The 22,068-nt window shown below is 22.4% G+C and overlaps 1 protein-coding gene and 1 pseudogene across 5 annotated transcripts; one reads left to right on the top strand and one right to left on the bottom strand.

Annotated features, from left to right (window-relative positions):
• Positions 1–1,326: 1,326 nt before the first annotated feature.
• Positions 1,327–15,715, bottom strand: LOC122853127 (steroid hormone receptor ERR2-like). 5 transcript variants are annotated; one of them, XM_044153399.1, is made up of 9 exons: positions 15,602–15,715; positions 5,754–5,903; positions 5,568–5,684; positions 5,349–5,478; positions 4,978–5,184; positions 4,873–4,908; positions 4,606–4,749; positions 4,318–4,520; positions 1,327–4,227 (listed from the first exon to the last, which is right to left on the bottom strand). In XM_044153399.1, exons 1-9 carry the CDS (start codon positions 15,608–15,610, stop codon positions 3,889–3,891), a joined length of 1,335 nt encoding a protein of 444 aa, XP_044009334.1. In that variant the 5' UTR covers positions 15,611–15,715; the 3' UTR covers positions 1,327–3,888. The 5 variants fall into 5 exon arrangements, with proteins under 5 accessions (XP_044009334.1, XP_044009333.1, XP_044009336.1 ...); XM_044153398.1 differs by lacking the exon at positions 15,602–15,715 and adding an exon at positions 11,178–11,576; XM_044153401.1 differs by lacking the exon at positions 15,602–15,715 and adding an exon at positions 11,171–11,556.
• Positions 15,716–17,064: 1,349 nt separating this feature from the next.
• LOC122851090 lies at positions 17,065–18,280 on the top strand (annotated as a pseudogene).
• Positions 18,281–22,068: the final 3,788 nt, after the last annotated feature.

Below are 22,068 nucleotides of genomic sequence, written 5' to 3' on the forward strand. Positions count from 1 at the left end.
AAAGTTTTATAAGGTTTCCTTGAAGACGAGAATTTTCAGGAAGTTTATTGTGCAATTGAATTAGTCGACTCCAATCAGTCGCAAGACTTCCAAATAATGGCAAATCAGGCTCAACACCATTTGATGATTCATGGGCAAAATTTGGATAATCATTTGTTAAATTTATACTTGATGTAAAATCAATGATATGCTTAATATCAAAATTAATACATTTCAATGAATCATCTAAAAATTAATTACCAAATAATTAATAAATATTTATTGAAAAAAAAAAAATGTATTTACCTTTATTTGATGCACCAAGTGAAAATTTGACGAACAAAAAAATCACGATCCTCCACATTGTGACGATTTAAATCAACTAAAAATTTATTCAACTTTTAAATTTTATCTTTATATAAAATAATAATTATAAATTGCTGAATTTGCGAAAAATTTTCAAGACAACGTTTCACTTATTTTTCCCTCGAGGATCAATTTCACTCGTTAAAAACGACACAAACTCTTGTAAGTTTTTCTGCTGTATAATCAAAAAACAAATTAATTGAATTAACAAAAAAAAAAAAGGTTAATTAACTTGATATTTTAAACGATGAACAATATTACATATCTCATTTAATTTTTTTTATGTTAATTCATTTTTAGTTTGCTGATTGGATATTTAATTTACAAAATAATTTCATCATGTTGATAAATTCAGTTGGTCTATTTCCAAGACATATATTATTAAATAGCTAAACAACAATTAAACAAATGAAATAATTAAAATAAAAAATTACATATTTGTAATTGATTAGTCATTGTTGTAAAAATATTATTATAATTATTGTTTAAAAATAATAACATTCAAATAATTTAAATTTTTACAACTCTATTTATTTATGGTAATTTTTTTTCATCAAGAATTGATCATTTATTCTTTTTCAAAATATTTTTTTTTTACATTATTTTCATCGTACAATTAGCAGTGATAATTTTTATTATTAAATAATGCAATTATATTGTTTATTTATTTTTTTTGTGTTGTTTTGTTCTGTGTATAATTCCATTCTGTGATTTTCCTTTTATCAAAAATTAATCATAGCTACTTTCAGAATATACACTACATTTTTGCATCGAATAATTATTATTTATTTTTTGATTCAAGTATGTACTTGAAATTTGTTGCTATTAATTTCAATAATTGGATTATTTATAATGTATATTTAATTATATTATACAAATGTTTCATTTCATTTTTTTTTTTTTCTATTATATTATTTTAAAATTATTGAAATTCTTTGATTTTTTTTTATATTTTTATTTTGCAGTTGATATTTTTTTTTATTATCTAGTTTTTTATTCACGTGATTTAATGAGGCTTGTTGTGGTTTTTTAAAAAAATATTTTCAATAGATTATAGTGAAAGTAATATTTAAAAAAAAAAAACAATTAATATTTTATGATTTTTGCTTTTTTTTTCATATTAACAATATGGTTTTATTTAATTAGTTAATCACAATAATATTTTTTGTTTTGTTAGCATCAACTTTCCATGCATCCTGAGCAAGCTGAACTTTTCATAAAAGTTTTGGTTTATTTATTATGTAATTTATTGAAAATATCTATTTTTTTTTTATTTTTTTACATTGACTTTTATTCAATTTATATATTATTGTTTATATTTTATTATTATTTTTTTGTTATTTTCCATGATAGTTTATGTACAAGTGCCAAAAGTAGTAAAATACATGGTGGCTATTATTTTAATACAACTATTTATATAATAATGCCTATATTTTATGTTAACACAATTTAGATAATTGCAAATTTATTTCTTTTCATAATGCAAGTTGTTAAAATTACAGTATACAAGTTTATAACGCTCCAATTAAATTTTTTCTTTTTGTTTTTCATCGTTTGTATTAAATATTCAATTGTTTTTTATTTTAAATTTTATTTCCATTTGTTTGTTCGTTGTAACCCTGAGACTAAAATTCTATTACCACGACGAATTTATTCATTTATTTATTTTCTAAATACATCATAAACCCAAAAAATTTTCCACAAAAAATTAGAAAATTTCAAAAAGAAAAAAACATTTATTATTTCGCATAAATTTTACAGTTTATTAGTTGTGTGAGGCAAAAATAAAGAAAAAAAAAAATTGATTTGTATCACAGTTTGATGTATCAACACCTTATTTTCAACTCCAATGAATTTAAAGCTAAAAAAAAAAAAAAAAGAAAATAGAATTAAACATTCTAAAAATCAAGACAATTATTGAATATTTTCTTTTCTTGTCAAAGTAACACTCTAGTATTTCAAAAACACTAAAGAATATTAAAAAAAAAAAAAAAAAAATCAAAGTACAAAAATTGATAAATGACAAAAAATAATAATATTTATAATAAATGTCTTATTGCAATGAAATTCGTCGTGGCTAAACAGCCATGTTATTATTAATAATTTTACATACTAAACACTTGATCATGTCTATTACATCAAAAACAATTATTATTGAAAAATATTGAACAATTTAAATAACAATATTTTTAAATATTTTGATTTTTAATTTATAATAATCCAAATAATTGTCAAATGAAAAACGTGTTAAAATAATATAAACAGCATGTACAAAAAAAAAAAAATTTAATAATATATTGCACTGCTATAATTTTCTCCACTTTTTAAAAATTTTCATTTAAATATATATATATCATAAATTAATTTTTTTTTGCTTTTTTTATCAATTGAAATTTTGTCCACGTGGCCCAATAATTTATCGCTTTATCTTAAACTTTATTAACTATTAATTTTTTAATTATTAATAACAATAATAACTAGAAAATAATAAGTTTCCCTGAATAAACTCTTGTACGTTCCTCAATGGCACGTGTTATTCACATAAAAATTTATTGTGATTATTTACGTAACAATTGGTAAAAATTTTTTTTCATTATTTCCCTTTTTTACTACTGGATAATGTGGTTATTTAATTTTAATTGTTGTCATTTGGCAGCCAGGCCAAATAAACAACAGTACGAATTCGTAAAAATTTATCATTTTCTTAATTTTTTTTTTGTATTTTTTAATATCAATAATTATGTTTTAAAATTATTGTTATTTTTTTTTCAATTATTCATTTGTTTATTTATATTTTTTCTTAACTATTGTGACAATTTGATTTGTCTATATTTTTATTTCGTCATTTTAATGGTAACAAACGGTAACTTGTAATAATTTATTTTTTAAAAAACATTCTTTTCAAATGTCTGCTATCAACTTGATACAGATGGAAAAAAATAAAAATAATATTATCAACCACACGCACATTGACACTCGTGCAAAATTATGTGTGCTCCGATTTAAAAAAATATATATTTTTGTTTTATTTTCATCAAACAAATATTAACAATTTAAAATTATTTTTTGTTTCTTTTCATAATCGAAATTTTATTTATTTCTTAATCAATGCACCTTGAGGCAAAAAATAAACTTAAAAATTATCAAGAGACACAAGTGGCTACAAGATATTGAGGTCGTCTATTATTGTATTGTATTTTTGTACCTGTAAATGGGGTACCCAAACACAAATGATTCAACAGAAAAAAATAATAATAAATAACAACCAAAAAAAAAAAAATATTAATTTCATTGAATAAATCTATGATAATTGATGTATTATTTAAATTAATAATTAATTTAAAGAAAAAAAAATCATAAATGATAATAAATTAATTAGATATACTAATATTATCTAAAGAAAATATAAATTTAAAAATCGGAGCACACAATCTGTAACGTTTAATTTTGTTTGTTTGTTTTTTTGTGTTTTTTTCTAACAATAATTATTTTCTGTCACATAAATATTCATTAAATCGATGTTAAAATCGATTGATGGTTGTCTCATCGAAAACCAGCAGCTTCAAGCATTTCAACAAATAATTTATTCATGGGCACTTTACCAGTTCTATAAACACTTGACCAAAATTTACGTACAATTGTATCAGCTTGTCGTAAACTTGGTAATACTAAAAACATATTTTGTGTTGCACGCATTGCTTGTCCAGGTCTTACAGCAGCAACACAATCAGATAATGAACCAAGTATTGTTTCACGAAAACGATATAATGCTTGTGGCTCATCTAATCTAACATCACTATTTGTTAATATTAATGCTTTAAGAATATAAAATTCTTCTCTTGTTAAACCCAATTTTTGAATTCTTTCAACTATATGAATACACTGTAAAAAAATAAACAAAAACAAGTTAATTAAATAAAGTATTTATAAAATTACAAATAAATAATTGTAATTAAAATTAAATCAACTTACATAAGCATACAACTCGGTACAGTGACATTCACGTGCAACTCGTTCATCTAATGTAAAATCCTGAGCAAATTTCAATCGTCCAGAATTTGGTATACTTCTCCAGGCAAGACTGAAAGTCAATATTTCAGCCCATGTACTTTGTAATAATCTCATTTGATCATTTAATGGAAGACTACTAAATCCAGGTATTTGTTTTGCCCATCCTAAGATCATATCAATTATTATTATTATTATTTTGTTGTTGTTGTTAAATGAATGTAAAATATGATAAATAAATAAATAATTTACCAATAATTCCAACGAGTTCACGATCATAAAGATCTGACAATTGTCCAAGTACTCGTTGATCAGCGTCTACTACATGTGATGTTTGTATAAAAACATTTAGTGTGTCTGGTTCACACGCAATGAGTGCCTCTATTATTTTATTGTCTATATGAAAAAAACAAACAAAATAATATATAAAATAATTATCATAATAAAAATAAATCTACCAAGATAATAAATATATAAAATTTTCAATTTCAAATGTAAACGATTCAGTCAGAGACTCACTTGTCGTTTCATCTGATCCTGATAATCCTACGTTGGCTTTTAAAATTAAATAATATAATTTTAAATTATTTATTTAAAATATGATAATTAAAAGAAAATATTAACCTTCTAATGTAACTGTTTTAATTGGAAGATAAGGATCAGTTGCTCGTCTGTATTTTTGTCTTCCTCCTCTAACACGATCCAACCTTACACCCTCTTTTAACATTCCTTGTCTTAGACATTTTTGAAAACGACATGCTTGACAAGCTTTTCTTCTTCTTTTATTTATTTCACATTCACTATTTGCTGGACATGAGTATTCAATATTACCTGTAAAATTACTTGCTATTGTAGTATAATATTAAACTCATTATTACCATCATAATTAAGTACCATTTTAAAAAACAATACACAAAAAAATATTGAATTTTAATTTGATAAATTTAAAACAAATTAATGTTTATATTTAAAAATAATAAATATAATATAACAACCTTGAATTGTTCTTTTGAAAAATGCTTTACATGCTTCACACGATGCAACACCATAATGAAATCCACTTGCTGAATCACCACACACTAAACATAAACGTCTTGGTGATGAATCTTCTTCTTTTAAACCTCCCTAATAATAAAAAAACAATTTTTAAATTCTATTATGTTTAAGTCTGGAAGTATTTCTATCACGAAAACAAAATTTATATTTATTTTTACCTCAAGTGTACCAATTGGTTGTGTTGTTGATGAACAGTGTTGCATTTCTGGACTACTTGGACTGCCACCACCTTCACCACCTCCACTGTAATCTTGCATATCCATTTTGACTAGTCCCTAAATTAATATACATATTAAATTATCATGTTAAATTATTATATTAATTATGCTGATTAAATTATTTACCTCTGTTGCTTGAATTGTCGTACTTGGTGAACAAACTTGATGATAATTTCTTGTTGGTGTCATTGGATTATCAACTTCTTGTTTTATACTTGACATTGTTCTGCTATTTGGCATTATGTTTTCTGGGACATTATCAGTCATCATACAAACCTGTAAAATTAATTAATATAATTTTATTTATAACAAAATAATTTAACACATTTTTTTCTTGTTAAATTGATAAAAAAAAATTTATCATTTTAAATAGATTTAAGAAATATTTCTACATATGATATAAATAGAAAAAGAAAAAAATTATTTTTCCCTTTTTTTTCTTCAACTGCAGCTGAATGATTTCTTTTTTTTTTATTTGTAAATTTCTATTTTTAAATAAGTTTAAGCTAAATATTTTTTGGCATTTTTAGAACTGTCTACAAATTTATTGCTGATATACAACATGAGCCTTCTGCTTTTTAAATTTTTTCATTATAAAATCATTTTATTTCGACATTAAAAACGTTATCATAGAGGTATATAAAAATAAATATTAAAAAAAAAAAAAAAAATGCAATATTGATATCTCAATACAAATAAAATTGATATATAAAAAAATAAAAAATGACAAGAAAATAATCTTGTTGTCCTTGAACTCGAGAAATCGTTGAAGACTGAATTAACAAAAAAATCAACAACACGAAGGATAACTTGTTTATTCTAATATTTTCATTGGGCATGAATTTACAATAAACAAATACAATAATCAACAAATAAATAAACAATATAAGCCAAAAAAAAAAAAACTCCAGTTAATTCAGTTTAAAATCACTCATAATTTTTAAATATTTAATTAAAAATATATACTCAATGACTAACTGGCTATATTTATAGATGATAATTTATAAAATGTATTTTTAATTTAAAAAAAAAAGACATCAAACCGAAAAAGAATTGCAGCATTAAAATTGCATGAAAAAAAATAATAAACAATTAAATATAAATATGTATATATATTGCGTAAATGATCTACTTGAAATTATTTTTAATTAAAATTTTAACAACATCATAACTAATTACTATAATAATTTATTAGAAAACCCAAAATTTAATTGTAAAATTTTTTATAAATATTGTCCTTAATTGTTATTAAAGTCTCGAGGAGAAGAAAGACAAACAGGGCGAGGTATATCGATAAAACGTCATATACATCAAGTGAGAAATTCGTCAGGCTTTTTTGTGTTTTATATTATTTTTCAAATAATATATATAAAGTAGGTGGGTAGAAGGAGGTATGTAATCGCAAAACCGTAAAACGTCTGACGCCAAGAGAAGTGCGGTAAGGAGAGTAATAATAAAATAAAAAAAAAAAAGATAATAACAAAAATAGATGGGGGAAGGTATATAGTAGAGATAAAAATATATATACATCTAAATGTACATATCGTTTTAGTTGGCCTTGAACTTGGCTTTTTTTTTTTTTATGAAAGTGAGCCGACACACAATCGCAATATTTTTGAAGGCCGACAACAACGCGCCATCGCAATTTTAGACACCGAAAGCCCACGGAAATTACCGATCTAAACTACATGCTTAAATTCGCAACCAACCCTTTTTTTTTATTTATTTATATTTATTTTATTTTTTCTTTAACAATCTGACGTTTTATTGGCCTTGAAAAAATCATCATCATTATATATAAATCATTCAAATTCAAAACGAATCAATCTTATTGTTTTTAAGCTGTAAAAAAATAATAATAATAAAATATTTGGCAATATTTTTGGATATTTAAATAATTTAATTGATTATTTAGATTTGATATATAATTTTAGTGTAATTTTATTGAAATTAAATGTATTTTTAGACTATTTAAATTTATTTTGTAATAAAAATTGATCGAGTCTAATTATTGATAATGATGATATTAAAATTGGAGGGAATACATGTATGATAATAATTGTTATCATACATCACGTTTTGAATGTAATGACAACATCATCATTATCATCATCATCATTATCATCACATCAACCAACCAAAGAGAGAATAAAATGAATGCACCTCTCGGGACACAAACTCGTGTGTTTCTCTAATAACTTCCGGCGTATGTCGTATCAAATATTTTCAAGGTCCATTGTTATTATTATCATCATCTCTTTTTTTTTTTTTTTTTATTATTTTTTTCCTCAGTACTCCCCTTAACTCATATTGTCAAGTACTGCTGACTCGTTGACTTGTCAAGCTCGTTTTTTCATTTTTTTTTTTTTTTTTAAACAGGTCGATTACATAAAGAATAATGCAGAAAAAATTTGAAAAAAAAATAATATACATACACCTAGATAAATAGAAAAATAAAAAAAAAAAATAGTAAAATGGTAATCTACACGTGTAATTAAGACACTGGATCTATAGGCTTGATAACGTCAGTAATATATAAAATTAAAATAATGAAAAATTGATTTTGTGTTTAAAAATAAATTATAGATTTAAATAATATAAATATATGATTATCATTGTCTAATATTTTATTAGGATTATTATTTTAATTAAAAATAGTAATTGATTTTTTTTAGTAGAAAGAATATTAGTATCAATTTTATTAAATTGATCATTTTAAAAGTTAAATTTATCATTTTTTTTTTTTATTGGAAGATCTAACGATTGATAATAGCTATGAATTTTATTGTTATTTTATTTTTTTTTGTTTTTCTATTTGCTATTGGATGACCCTGACCATACCAACCCTCTGGCTGGGAGGTGACCTCCCTCCTCACCCTCTTTCGCACTATCGAAATGTTTGTGTCGCGATCAATACAACTGGGGTAAAACTGCGTGTCTTAAATTTTCACTTTCTAAATAAAAAAAATAATAATTTTTAATTTTTATGTAATATTGAAAATATGTAATTATTTTTATTCATTGAATTTTTTATTTTTAAAAAATTTTACGATGTTGTTTAGCACGTGAATCATTGATTGTTATTTTTTATCGTTTTTTTTTTTTTTATTCATTTCAATCGAATATCTATAAACATTTTTTATGATTCAAAGTATTCTTTATTTTCCACGAATATTTTTTTCTGAATTTTTAATCAATTAGCAAGTGAATTTATTTATAATAATATATAGATTATTAATAATTGTTTAAATAATTTGTGCTGTTTGATTTTAGCCTTCGAAAAAATCGATCAAAAGCTTGTTAATAAAATAATAAATTTTGTTTTTATACAAATAATTATTTTACATTTGCAAAATAACAAAAAAAAATATTTATTCATTGATTGAATTTTATTTTGTATTGAAAAAAAATTAAAAAAAAAAAAAATCATCAGACAAAATATTATTTTTAAATCTTGATTTTTTTTTTTGATATTTTTTTTTTCTATAAATAATCAATTTATACAATAACAAAAATATAATTTTCAAATATTTATCGAATCGTGAATTTTTAAATAAAAGAATTTCAGAATTCAACAAAATAAATTTTCAATTATTCAGTAAATAAATAATAAACATTAAAATTTATAGAAAAAGATTAAAATTAATTTTAAATAAATTTAAAGACTTCAACTGATAATTAGATGATTAAAATTAAAATTAAAATAATTATCAGCCAAAAGCTAATCAATTTGAAAATTGTAAAAAAAATATTTAAAATTAATTGATGATATGAAAAATAAGTCATTAATAATATCAACTCATTACTAGATTAATATGCTTGTTTTTTTTTTTTTTTTTCATTTGAATAAACAGATGTTTATTCAGTTGATCTTTGATGACAAATGTCATGAGCTATAATTATTCAACGATCTTTATTTATTCCCTATTTTCATGATCATTGAATGATAATTATTAAACTACAACCCAATAAAAAAAAAAATACATAATATTTATTGTAAATTAAATTTATAAAACATTATCATTGGTCAGTAAAATTTTGTTTTTTATAATTTTATTTTTAACTATATCAAATTCATGTATTACGGTTTCAATTGACCTTGATGTATAATTTTTTATTTAAATATTTAAATAATTCAAATATTTATTATTTAAAAAATATGTGTATATATTTTTTAAATATTTTTCTGCTCGGTTACATATTGTCCAAGGTTAGGGCTGGTCCCGGTATCAGACGAATGACGTCATTCACGTCTCGTGGCCTTAAACTTGACTTCTCTCGTTCGCACCAAAAAACATATATAACCCCCTCTTTTATAACTCAATATAAACCTAATATTAATTTCAACAAATACAATATACTTGAAAAAAATAAAAAATAAAAAAAATCCATAAATTTTACCCTTCAAATTCACCCCATTGTATTTGCCAATAAATTAAAAGAAATTCGTTTCGAATTTCGATTTAATACTTGCGAAAAACGAAATACAAAAAAAATATATTTAACGCATTTTTTTATTTGTAATTTATTTTTTAAAAATAGTTTAGTATCATTTTAATTGTTTTTCATTTTTTTTTTTTTATTAACATAAATCATTTTTTTATGAAGAGAAAAAATACTCATTGCTCGTTTGAAAGAAAATTGATAATTTTTTTATGTTTTCATTTGAGATAAATATTATAATATGTATGAATAAAAAAAAAAATTTAATGATTTGTTTTTTATTATCGTCATTGTGTTGTGATAACATGTTAAGATGTGTAAAGCGGAAAAATATGAATAAAAAAAAAAAAATACTGGGTCAACGTGTTTGAACACTGTAATAATATTTTGAATTAAAATTTTTTTTTTATTATTTAAAAATCAATTTACAAATATTGTATTAATAAAAAAAAGTAATATAAATAATTATTGTTTTAATAGAATACTTGATTATGTCGAAAATTTAAAATTATTTTTTTTTTTATTATAAAGATAACAAAAAAAAAAAAATCGAAGGAATAAGTTTTACTGCTGCGCAATCGTCAAAATAAATAGATTTTTTTTCTTATTTTTTTTTTTTGCTAAATTATATATTTTTTTTTATTAACTTGCGTCGTAGATTTTTGTGGGGATTTAAATTTATTTGTTTAAACACAAACTTTCACGATAAAAAAATTTTAAAATCAACGAAAAATAAATAAAAAAAAATTTTTTTAAATCTTATTACGAAAAAAAAAATACTTATATAATATTTATCAACATATTAAAATTTCTAATGTGTAAATTAAAGGGTGTAATTTGCAAAAAAAAAATTAATAATATAGATAGCTTGATTAATTAATGATAACTTGAGTCAAAAAAAGGAAAAAAAAATTCAAATAAAATCAAAAATAAAAGAAGAAAATTTGTTGCAATTATAATTTTGAGTTGAATATGTACGTGATTAGAATATTGGGTATGTCGAGACTTAAAAAAATATTGCAAATAGAATGGTAGATGAGCTTAACAAAGTCCTCGTGATACGAATCATGAGGCAGACAAATAAATTTTTGCACACCTACACCTTACCACATCGTAAATCCACGCGTCCATGGCCGTGTTGTCGTGCATTCCCTTTTTTATTAATTTGATAATAATTATTTCAATAAACACCTAAATTATCACCACAAAATAATCATTGATCAAAAAATAATAAAAAAAAGTTCAGCAAGTTCAACAGAAAAGTAACTTTGCGAAAACGATTTGACGATTTAAATTTGAAAGAGAAATTTGATTGCTTCACTTGTAGGCAGTTGATTATTTTTTTAAATTGACATTTATTACATCTAATTTATTTATTTTTTATAATTTAATTATTATATTTAATGAAAATTTAATTCGCGCACGCGCTTGATACACTTACACTTTTTTTTTGCAACGTGCAAAAAAAAAACTTGATGTTTACGGCTCGACGGATCGCGCGCGACTGGGGTTTGCCGGTATTTTCTGACTGTTGTATGACACAACAATCTACAGATATATATATAACACTAGCGAATAAAAGAAAAAAAAAAATTTTTTAATTAACAAATTTTTAGGATGTTAAATAATGTGACAAAGTCCTTGGAAAAATTAACGAAAAAAATTGGCAAAATCGGAGTAAAATTTGTGAAATTTTTAAAAATTTATAATCAATTCATTTTCATGATATTTTTAATATTGTAATTGGAGTAATTTGCGGAATTAAATTTTTATATTATTAGTAGTAATATAAATTGGACATGAGCTGCCAAAAAAATTGGACTTGACGATTATTTTGTGAACGAGTGATTATTTTGATCTAATCATGATCAACTGACCTCGTCCAATGAATAATATATGATACATGAATTATCATTTTTGTTTTTTTTTTTTTCTATATCATTATGGCGGTAAATATGTTGTTATCATGTACATTAAAATATTTTAAACAATATTTTTTTTTTTCATAAGAAATCTATTCGTTTAAACTTGTCCAGTTGTGCAAATAATTTTCAACACGAAAAATTTAGCTGGATTTAAATTTCACAGCTAAATTATTTATAAAAAAATATTTATAAATATTAGAAATGTAGTTTGTAATGTGAAATATATTTAAAATATAATTGCAAATATATTCCAACTGTGCAGTCTATTTAAATATAAGCTCAATTTGACATTTTATAAAAATTTCTAGAAAGATTTTGATTGTTTTAATATGAAAAACAATAATCATCTTTAAAAAAACGATAATCAATACAACATGAACTACTTTGAAAAGAAAAATATAACAATGAAAGTAAAAGGAAAGTTGATATTAATCAAGGCCAAAGCCAATCTCGTAATAAATCAATAAAAAAAAAAAAAGAGTACATATCAAATTTAAATAAAGAAATACAGATAAATTTGGAAATATATAAATATCAATATCGTAATCAAATTTTATCAATGCAATTAATTAAATAATTGTTATTCATTTGTCAATAAAAATTAATTTATAAATTTCGATTAAATCTGTCTGGTGTATTGTTGTCAAAAAAAAAAAAATTAAATTACACGTAAATTCATAATAAAAGTTGATGAAAATTTAAAAAACAAAAATGCAATAATTGTTGTTAATTTAAATTAATAAATTTGACTAAAAAAATATATTTTTAATTTTTTTTAAGCTCTTTAAATTGATGTATAACAGTTTTAATTTTTTGCTCTATATATCATCAAGATGAGAAGAAAAATAAAGAGGCCAACAGGGAGAAGAGTAGAAAAAACTAAACACATAATTTACAAATAAAATATATATGTGTTTCATATGTACAAATAAAGTGTTGGTGTAAGTGTAGAAATAAATCCAGCACACAAAAAAAATAAAGAAGAAATTAGAAAAAAATATATAAAAAAAAAAAAAAGGTTTAAATAAAAAATAGCAATGTTGGTGGCCTTGAACTTGATGATCTGTCGCCTGGATTTATTTTTTTTATTTTTTTTCACCAAGAGTAGACAGGAACATCGCGTTTGCCAAAAAATAATATAAAAAATAAATAAAAAATAGACGCCACCAGTGTAGACACACTCATGTCTATTTAAAATATAATTTTTTTTAATTTTATTTCATTATCACTTGTGTTTACATTATTTTAAAGAACATTTCTTTTTTTTTTTTTTTCGACAATCAATATACGCACAGCCGGCGACAGTCAAGGCTATGATGGCGAAAAATTATTATTATTTTACCAATATGTAATTGCAATTTCATTTTTTTTTTTATATTTATTTTATATATTTTTATTTTCGTCCAAGGTTCAAGGTTTTGGCCAATGATTTTACGAGGTTGATCGATAATATTTTATTTCCAGCTCATTGATTACACACATACTTGTCATATTTAATTTAAAAAAAAATAATCCATTAAAATATTACATCAATTTTTTTAGTATTATATTTTTGAAATGTTATTTATAATAACCATCAAATTAGGCATGTTACGGTAATAGATTATTTATTTTTTTTTATTTACGAAATTTCAATAGAAAAAAAATGTTGGCGGAGGCGTAAGATCAAAAAATAGTGACAAGGATGAGCAGAAAAATAAAATTTTTAAAAATAATAAAATAAAAAATTTTAGTAGACTTAAAAAAGAATTACACAAAGAAGACCTTGAAGTCCATTATTATATTTTTTTTAGTGAGTCCATTGAATAAAGAGAAAAAAATATTTGACTGATTTTTAAATGAAAAAAAAAAAAAAGAGAAAAATATTATATGCATTTACAAAATAAATAAATATAAAGTTAAATGTTTATTAAATAAATAAATAATAATGGTTATTTATAAATTATTTAATTGTTTTTTCATTTATTGGATAAATTGATTTTACATTATTAATTTAAGTGCATGAAATTTAGCGAATAAATTCGAAATGAAAAAATATAAATACTGGAATTTTGAGTTTCTAAAAATATTTAAAATAAACGTGGGTATTTAAATATGTGCATAGTAACTAAACCAGTATATATAAATTTAAAAAAAAAATTAACTACCAGGATCCAGCTACAAAAAACAATCCAACAAAAAAATTTAATAAATTAAAAAATATATTTTGATAACAAAATTTAATTCGTAACACTATTTTTATTTATTTGAGTTGTTTTTTGTGTGTTTTTTTTTCACGAATATAAAAAGAAACATTTATATTATTAAGTATAATAATAAATTGGATTATTATTTTTTTATTTAGTATATTTTTTCGTGGATCTATACACCGTCGTCATCGCGGCGGCGGTGACTTTGGGTTGAGGTAGGCAGACCACTCTGATTCAACAAAACGAGACATGCTTACACAGATCGATACACCACTTTCGCTTTCTCATATATATTTACTCCAAAAAATAAAAACATTATATTAATTAACGAACAATAAAAAATTATACACGCCCCATTGCGTGCAGCTCTCAAAAAATCATCATAAAAATTTTTAAAAGTTAAAAATCGAATGAAATTGGAGCTAATTAATATTCAATTTTATTTTGACAAATTAATAAACTTGTATAAAAATTATTTACATCAATTTATGGATAAAAAAAAATAAAAACGAAGCTTGGAAATATAAAAAATTAATAAATGAAAATATCAACATGTTTTTTTTTTTTTTTTTTTTATCTGAAAGAATGCATAATTTCCGATCTATTGAAAATGCGAAATTATTTTTGTCAAGATAAAAAAGTATAAAATTATTTTTCATTAAATTTAATTTAAAAAAAAATTAATTTAAATATTATTTATGGATTTAAAATAATTTTACAAAATTAATACTTTATTTTATGAGGAAAATAAAAATTAAATAAACAATATTTGACGTCATTGTTTTTTAATATAAAATTGTCTCGAGGTTCGATTTATCGAATTTTCAATGTATGTAATTTTGTTGTTTATTCTTTTCAAATTTAATCGTATGATTTTTAATTTAATGTCAAATATGATATCAGAGTAAATATATATGGATAATAAATTATATTATATCGATTGCAAGACTGATGATTAAACAAGATTAATCAATCTTAATTATTTATAAACAATCATAATAAAGTTTATCCTCAACTTGATTTAAAAAAAAAACAAACATAAATAGACAAGATAATTTTTGTGTAATAAATAATTGATGATAATGCATTTGAATATTTAGATTAAATGTTTTTTAAATTTTTATATAATATATAATTAATATTGTATTATGTGTGTCAGTAAATAATCCAAGGTTGAGAATAATAATAAGCAACAATCATGTATTAACTAACAAACAGATGAAAATAAAAATTTGATTGATAAAATTTTGATAGAAAAACAATAAAAAATAAACATTATGTATACAAGTTGAAAATAAAGATGGCGACATGATTATAAAATAGTTATTTATGTTTTGTAGAATAAAAGAAAAAAAAAAATATTCAATATTATAAAAATAAATATGTAAATATATATGTGAATTAAAATGTGACTCACTCTTGTCATTCATGACAGTACTTTGTTGATATTTAATTGTCACACTTGTCGTAAATATATTAATAAAAATATTCCATGGGTAATGGCCGCGTTCTCGAGTTTACACTGGTTTACACTTTACACTATGTAAAAAAAAAATAATAATATGAATATAGGGAATATAGGTTGCCAACTTGCCAGCTGTTGTCTAGGGACAATATAGCGACTTTTGACTTTATTTTATTGTTCTAATTTTTAGCCGCCATTTTGAAATTACGCGGAAAAATACAAAATTGTTTGTGGTGTTTTGGTCTGTTAAGTTTTGTTGTTTTCGTTTCATTATTATAAATATTAAAAAAAAAATGACATTGTTTATAATTTATTATTGTTTATTTTATTGTTTATAACAACAATGAAGAAAACTATTTTAAAATTATTCAAGGATCAATTTTATTGATTTACACAATTATTTTTTGGCCATTTGCAATTTATTAAATTACCCGAGAGTTATAAAATCGATCAAGACTAAATTAATTAATTAAAAATAATAATAATAATAATAATAATGACCGGCTTGATCCACTTCATATTTACATAGTTCATACTGCTTGCAACAAAGGGTTTTTTCATAAAAGTAAGAACTCATTTATAATTTTTATTAATTAAAATTGTTAAAATAATTTAATATGTGTTTTTTTTTTTTTTTTTTTCATTTTTTTTTACAATAAGTTGCGATAAAATTGAATTTATTATAGGTATACGAAATACTGAAATATATATACAAACTAACCACCATTTACTCCAATGGTGGAGTAATAATTTCCAATTCTTTTTTTTTTTTTTATTTTCATTTAAATAATTCTCGTACAGCTGATTATTAATTTTTATTTAATTATTTGTTTATAATTTTATTTAGATCGTCAGCAAATACAAGATTGCCAGGAGTTTATAAATCACTAATTAACAAATATTAAGTGTTGTTGGCTATATATATTGAAGAAAAAAATAATCACGTGAGTAACAAATTGTTTGTTAACATTTATATTAGAAAATTTATATTTATATTAAAAAATGATTAAAAAAGAAGACGAAGATGATGATGATGATAATGAGAGTGTCAATAGTGATGATGTCGATGAAATGATAAATAAATTAAGTGGTTCAAAAGATTTTGATGACCTTGATATTGCTGCTAAGATTAAAATTTGGCTGCTGTTGATTATATGGGTTTTGATGACGATGATGATGATGATAATAAACCTAAAAAATCATCAAATATATTTGGTAAATTTAAAACATCTGGTAAAAAAGGTGGTATTGATAGCAACGTATTTGTTGCTGCTGAAGAATTTGCTGAAATACTTGAAAAACAAGATCGTGTTAAAGGTCAATAGGTAAACAAGGTAGTTCTCATGCATGCATTTAGTGATGCTGATGGTGCTTCAGCAAAACAACTTGATTGGGAAATTAGTAAAAATTAAATAATTCAAGATAATCCAAAATATACACTATCAAGAATTATTGTATTAGTATCACAAGTTAAAGTATCAAAACAAAATCGAGTAATACATTTAATAATCTCACTAAGAGATTTATTTATTGATGATTTGTTACATCTAGAATATGATCTACTTAAATTTGAAGAACAAAATATAGATAAAATACCTGGAGCAAATGATCCAGCTCAATTTATAACAGATATACCAAGAAAAAGATTATTATCACATTGGTATTTTGAAGATCAATTACGTGAACAATATAAAAAATTTTTAACAAATTTATATCATCAGTTGCATCTGATACTGTTGATATTAATCGTGAAAAAGTTTTTTCTGTTATGACTGATTTATTAATTGGTAATTCAGAACAGGAACAAAAACTTCTTGAATTTATTATAAATAAAATTGATGATTCAAAATCAAAAGTTGCATCAAAAGCAGTATGTTGTTTAAATAAATTATTACATGAACATCCAGCAATGAAAGTTGTTGTATTAAAAGAAATTGAAAAACTTTTATTTAGACCAAATGTTGGACAACGTGCACAATATTATGCAATTTGTTTATTAGCACAATATGTACTTGATAAAGATGATGAATGTTCAACAACATTAATTGATCTTTATTTTGCATTTTTTAAAGCTTGTTTAAAAAAAGGTGAAGCAGATAGTAGAATGATGGCTGCAATATTAACTGGTGTTAATCGTGATTATCGTTTTGCAAATTTAAATATAATTAAATTAAATAAACATATTAATTCTGTTTATAAAGTTGTACATGTTGGATCATTTAATGTTTTATTAAATGCATTGAGTTTATTACATCAAGTTGTTGGTAATAATCCAGAACAAGAAAATATATTTTATCAGCATTTTATCGTAAATTATTTGATCCACAAATTGCAGTTGCACAAAAAAAAGCTGTATTTTAAAATTTATTATACAGAGTTATGATGAAAGATCAAAGTGTATCACGTGTATTTGCATTTATTAAACGTGTACTTCAAGTTTCAGCATATTTTCCAGCAAATATGACATGTGCTGTATTGTATAAAATGTGCTGTATTGTATAAAATGTTTCATTCCTATTTGCATAAAAAATAATACAAGATCAACGTATTGATTATTCTGGTAATCCATTAAAAGATTTAACAATGAGATTTTTAGATAGATATGTATTTAAAAATCCAAAAAAACTTGATGGTAAAATTATTGATAATACAAATGATTCACATCCATGTGTTGCTTGATACTTTAACTTGTGATACTAATGCAACAATTCTTGATAGTGTATATTTTGGATTATCTTGAATAAGAATTATCTTGAATTTTTTGATTTTTACTAATTTCCCAATCAAGTTGTTTTGCTGAAGCACCATCAGCATCACTAAATGCAAGAGAACTACCTTGTTTACCTTGACCTTTAACACGACCTTGTTTTTCAAGCATTTCAGCAAATTCTTCAGCAGCAACAAATACATTGCTATCAATACCACCTTTTGTTACCAGATGCTTTAAATTTAACAAATATATTGGATGATTTTTTAGTTCAACACCATTTTTTGGTGTACTTTTAAGTGTCCATCAATAAAAACTTTGTTCTGAATAAAAAATAAATTTGATTTTTTTTTAAAATTTTGTTTATAAGTGTCGAAAAAAATTATTATAATAATTATAGTTTTAAATTTATTATATTTTTAATAATTAGAATGTCGATACATTTTCGTAGATTTATTATTTATTTAATATACATTTGTCTAATTTCTAATCATTATTATTATTATTATTATTATTATTATTATTATTATTATTATTATTATCATTTTACTGATTATTTGGTTTAAAAAATAGTTTTTTTGAACATAATTAATATTTATATATTTAAAAAATATAAATACTTAAATAGTAATTTTTATTTTTTCAGAAAACCATGCCTTCGAAAAACAAAAAAAAAAATCATTCCAAATCACCAGACAAAGCAGCTGTTTTGTATGCTGGAAATCCCAAGTATGAATCAATGTCATCAGAAAGTATTGTGCGTCATATTATGAAATTATCAGGAAAAGTTAAGACTCAAGATGACGTTAAGAAATTAAATAAAGAATTCAATTTGGCTAATCAAATATTACGTGAACGATACAAAAAAAAATCATTCACAGAATTATTTACATCAAAAATTAATGATGTAGTCAAGATATTTATCAGAAACCCAGAAGATTTTCCATCTATGGATACCATGATGGTTTTAAAACATATCAATAATTTGTATGCTGGAAGGAGTTTCACACATGGTGTTATTTCACCAGCCATGATATTTATTAATGATATATTTGTACAAGCAAAAATTAAAACAAATATTGATATCTCAAAAGGGCTCTTCCTAGCACAAATTCAAACAAATATAATTGAAAAATGTCACAAGAATTGGCCGAGTGTGTTAATCACACCTCTAATTGATTTTTTGTTAGGAGTAGTATATGTAACATCGATGGAAAAAAATAAAGTAACACCTAAAACATATGAAAAATTTCAATATTTAAAAGATTTTCCATATTCTTTAAACAAGAATTTTATTATTGATTTTGAAGATGCAAAAATTGAAGAAAAAGATTTAATAGAGACAATAGATGAAGATCTTCATCTATTAAAATCTTTTGTATTAAGCATTCATTTGTTATACAAACTAAAAAATTACAAATCTTCTTGGGCAATCAATAAAAAATTGAATTATTATACATTTGCTATTGAGTTAATAAAAACCTCTCAACAATATCAATTCTTTCCTGATGACATTGGCAGACATTTGGAACCAATTGTTAATGAGTTCATTCAATTGGAAATGAATCTTAAGCCAAACGATGATATAAAACAAACAGATGTGTAAGTATACGTTAGACATTAATTATAGACATTAATTAAATATTAAATTAATATTTAATTCTTCATTTTCAGAACAAATGAAGAATATTGTTATTGTAAACAGAAAGATTACATCTCGAAAAACCGAATGGTTGCATGTGATGGAGTTGGCTGCAAAATTGTATGGTTCCATTTCGAGTGTGTGGGTTTGACAAAAAAACCAAAACAAAAGAAATGGTACTGTTCAGATCAGTGTCGTCCAGTTAAAGATTAAAGCCTTACAATAATTTCTGCTTCACTCAAAAAATAAAACAAAATTATATAAATAAATTTTTATTAAATATTTATATGATTAAAATTATCATCAACTTTATATAATTTAGCTTCATTAATACGTTTTTTTCTACTTCTATTTTTTCGTATAAAATTAACAAAATTAGTGGATAAAAAAATTTAAACTTTCTGTTACTATAATTAAAACAAAAAACAAACAAAATAATATTAATCAAAAGTTTTGTAAGTTGCCATAATATAAAGTATGACTCATATGTCTAAAATATAATTTAAGACAGTCATAAATTATTTGATATTAGTAAAATGTATTTGAAAGAATAATAAAAATTACCTCAGGTCAAAGAATATAGTATTTTTCATTATTTTTTAAACTTTTTGCTTCATTTTCTTCAATAAAATCTGCTTCAAGTTTTGTTGCACTACGAGTGTCTTTGCCAGATTGAATCCAAGTTTAATAAATATTCATAAAAATTATATCACCAAGACCACCTAAAGATATATGATCTGTAAAAAAAAAAATAATTTCATTTTGAATAAGTATATAAAATCAAAATTAACGAACATGGTATAAAATTTATTTGAAAAATTAAAAAAAAACAAGGATTGTAAAATAAAAAAATAAAAAAAAGGAGAATTCTTCGTGGTTGATTGCCTGTTATTATTATTATTATGTGGTATCGCTTGAAACTATTTATTGTTTTAATTAACATGATTCGAAACCACCGGGTTATTCTTCCTCCCATGTCAATAAAATGTATATTTATTTAGCCAGAACATTTGAAAAAACAAATTAAACAGAATAGTGTGCAAATGAAAAAAATATAAATAAAATATATTATAAAATGTTTGAAGATACTTTGATGAGTGTAAAGTTGAGAATATATATTAATTTATTAAAATAAAATTCAGGATAATTATGTATTTGTTTTTTTTTTTTTTTCTTACTTGTTCAACTTTTTTTCTAAATATTGGATTACCAGTAACGTCACTCAAATAAGAAAATTCAAAGATGCAATTATTTCTGAAAGTATACTACTACAGCCACGGCTAGCCCAACCATGATTTCTGCTTCGCTAAAAAATTAAATTAAATAAAATTATAAATAAAATTTTATTGTTCAATGTATGACATTAAATTTATAATTTATCATCAGCTTTCATATATTTTAATTTCATTTGAAATATATTAACAAATTTTTTTTCTAATTTTTTTTTATCTCGTATAAAATTAACAAAATTTTCACTAAAATTGGTTGTAAATATTTATTTTTTACTTTATAATTAGTTTAAAAGATAAAAAAAAATTTCAACTATATAGTACTATAATTAGAAAAAAAAAAAAAAACAAACAGAGTAATATTAATCAAAGTTTTCGGAAAAAAAAAAAATGAATAAATCAAGTCTAATGAAATAAGCTTCATAATTTTTATGACATAAAAAAAAAAGTATATAAAATACAAAATATTTATTTTTTAAATTACTTATGTCAAGAATAAAATGCCATAATAACTTTTTTTTTAATCAATTTTTTTTTACTTTATTCTTCATTAAATTGAGATTTTTTAAATTATTATTATTATTATTTTAATAACAACTTACTCCATTATAAAGATTGATGAGTGAATGTGGTTTTCCAGTTTTTGTTTCAAATGCTGGCAGCATTCGTTCACCAATTTGTAAAGTCTTTTCGCGAAACATTTTGTCACCGGTTAAAGCAAAAGACGTCAAAAGACTTCCCAAAAAAGGAATGTTTATCTCAAACAAAGACAGTTCTGAATAGTGGAACAAAATAAAATATAAATATACAAACAATAAACAAAAGAAAAAAACAATAAATC

The sequence above is a fragment of the Aphidius gifuensis genome, linkage group LG3, assembly GCF_014905175.1.
Source record: "Aphidius gifuensis isolate YNYX2018 linkage group LG3, ASM1490517v1, whole genome shotgun sequence".
NCBI lineage: Eukaryota > Metazoa > Arthropoda > Insecta > Hymenoptera > Braconidae > Aphidius > Aphidius gifuensis.

Bases quoted from the DNA above. Each gene is read 5' to 3' on its own strand.
- LOC122853127 (XM_044153398.1), bottom strand. From the start codon at position 11,219: ATGCACGACAACACGGCCATGGACGCGTGGATTTACGATGTG. The intron at 5,904-11,177 runs GTAAGGTGTAGG...TTAATTTTACAG, and splicing joins ACGCGTGGATTTACGATGTG to GTTTGTATGATGACTGATAA. The intron at 4,521-4,605 runs GTAAATTATTTA...ATATGATCTTAG, and splicing joins TGAACTCGTTGGAATTATTG to GATGGGCAAAACAAATACCT.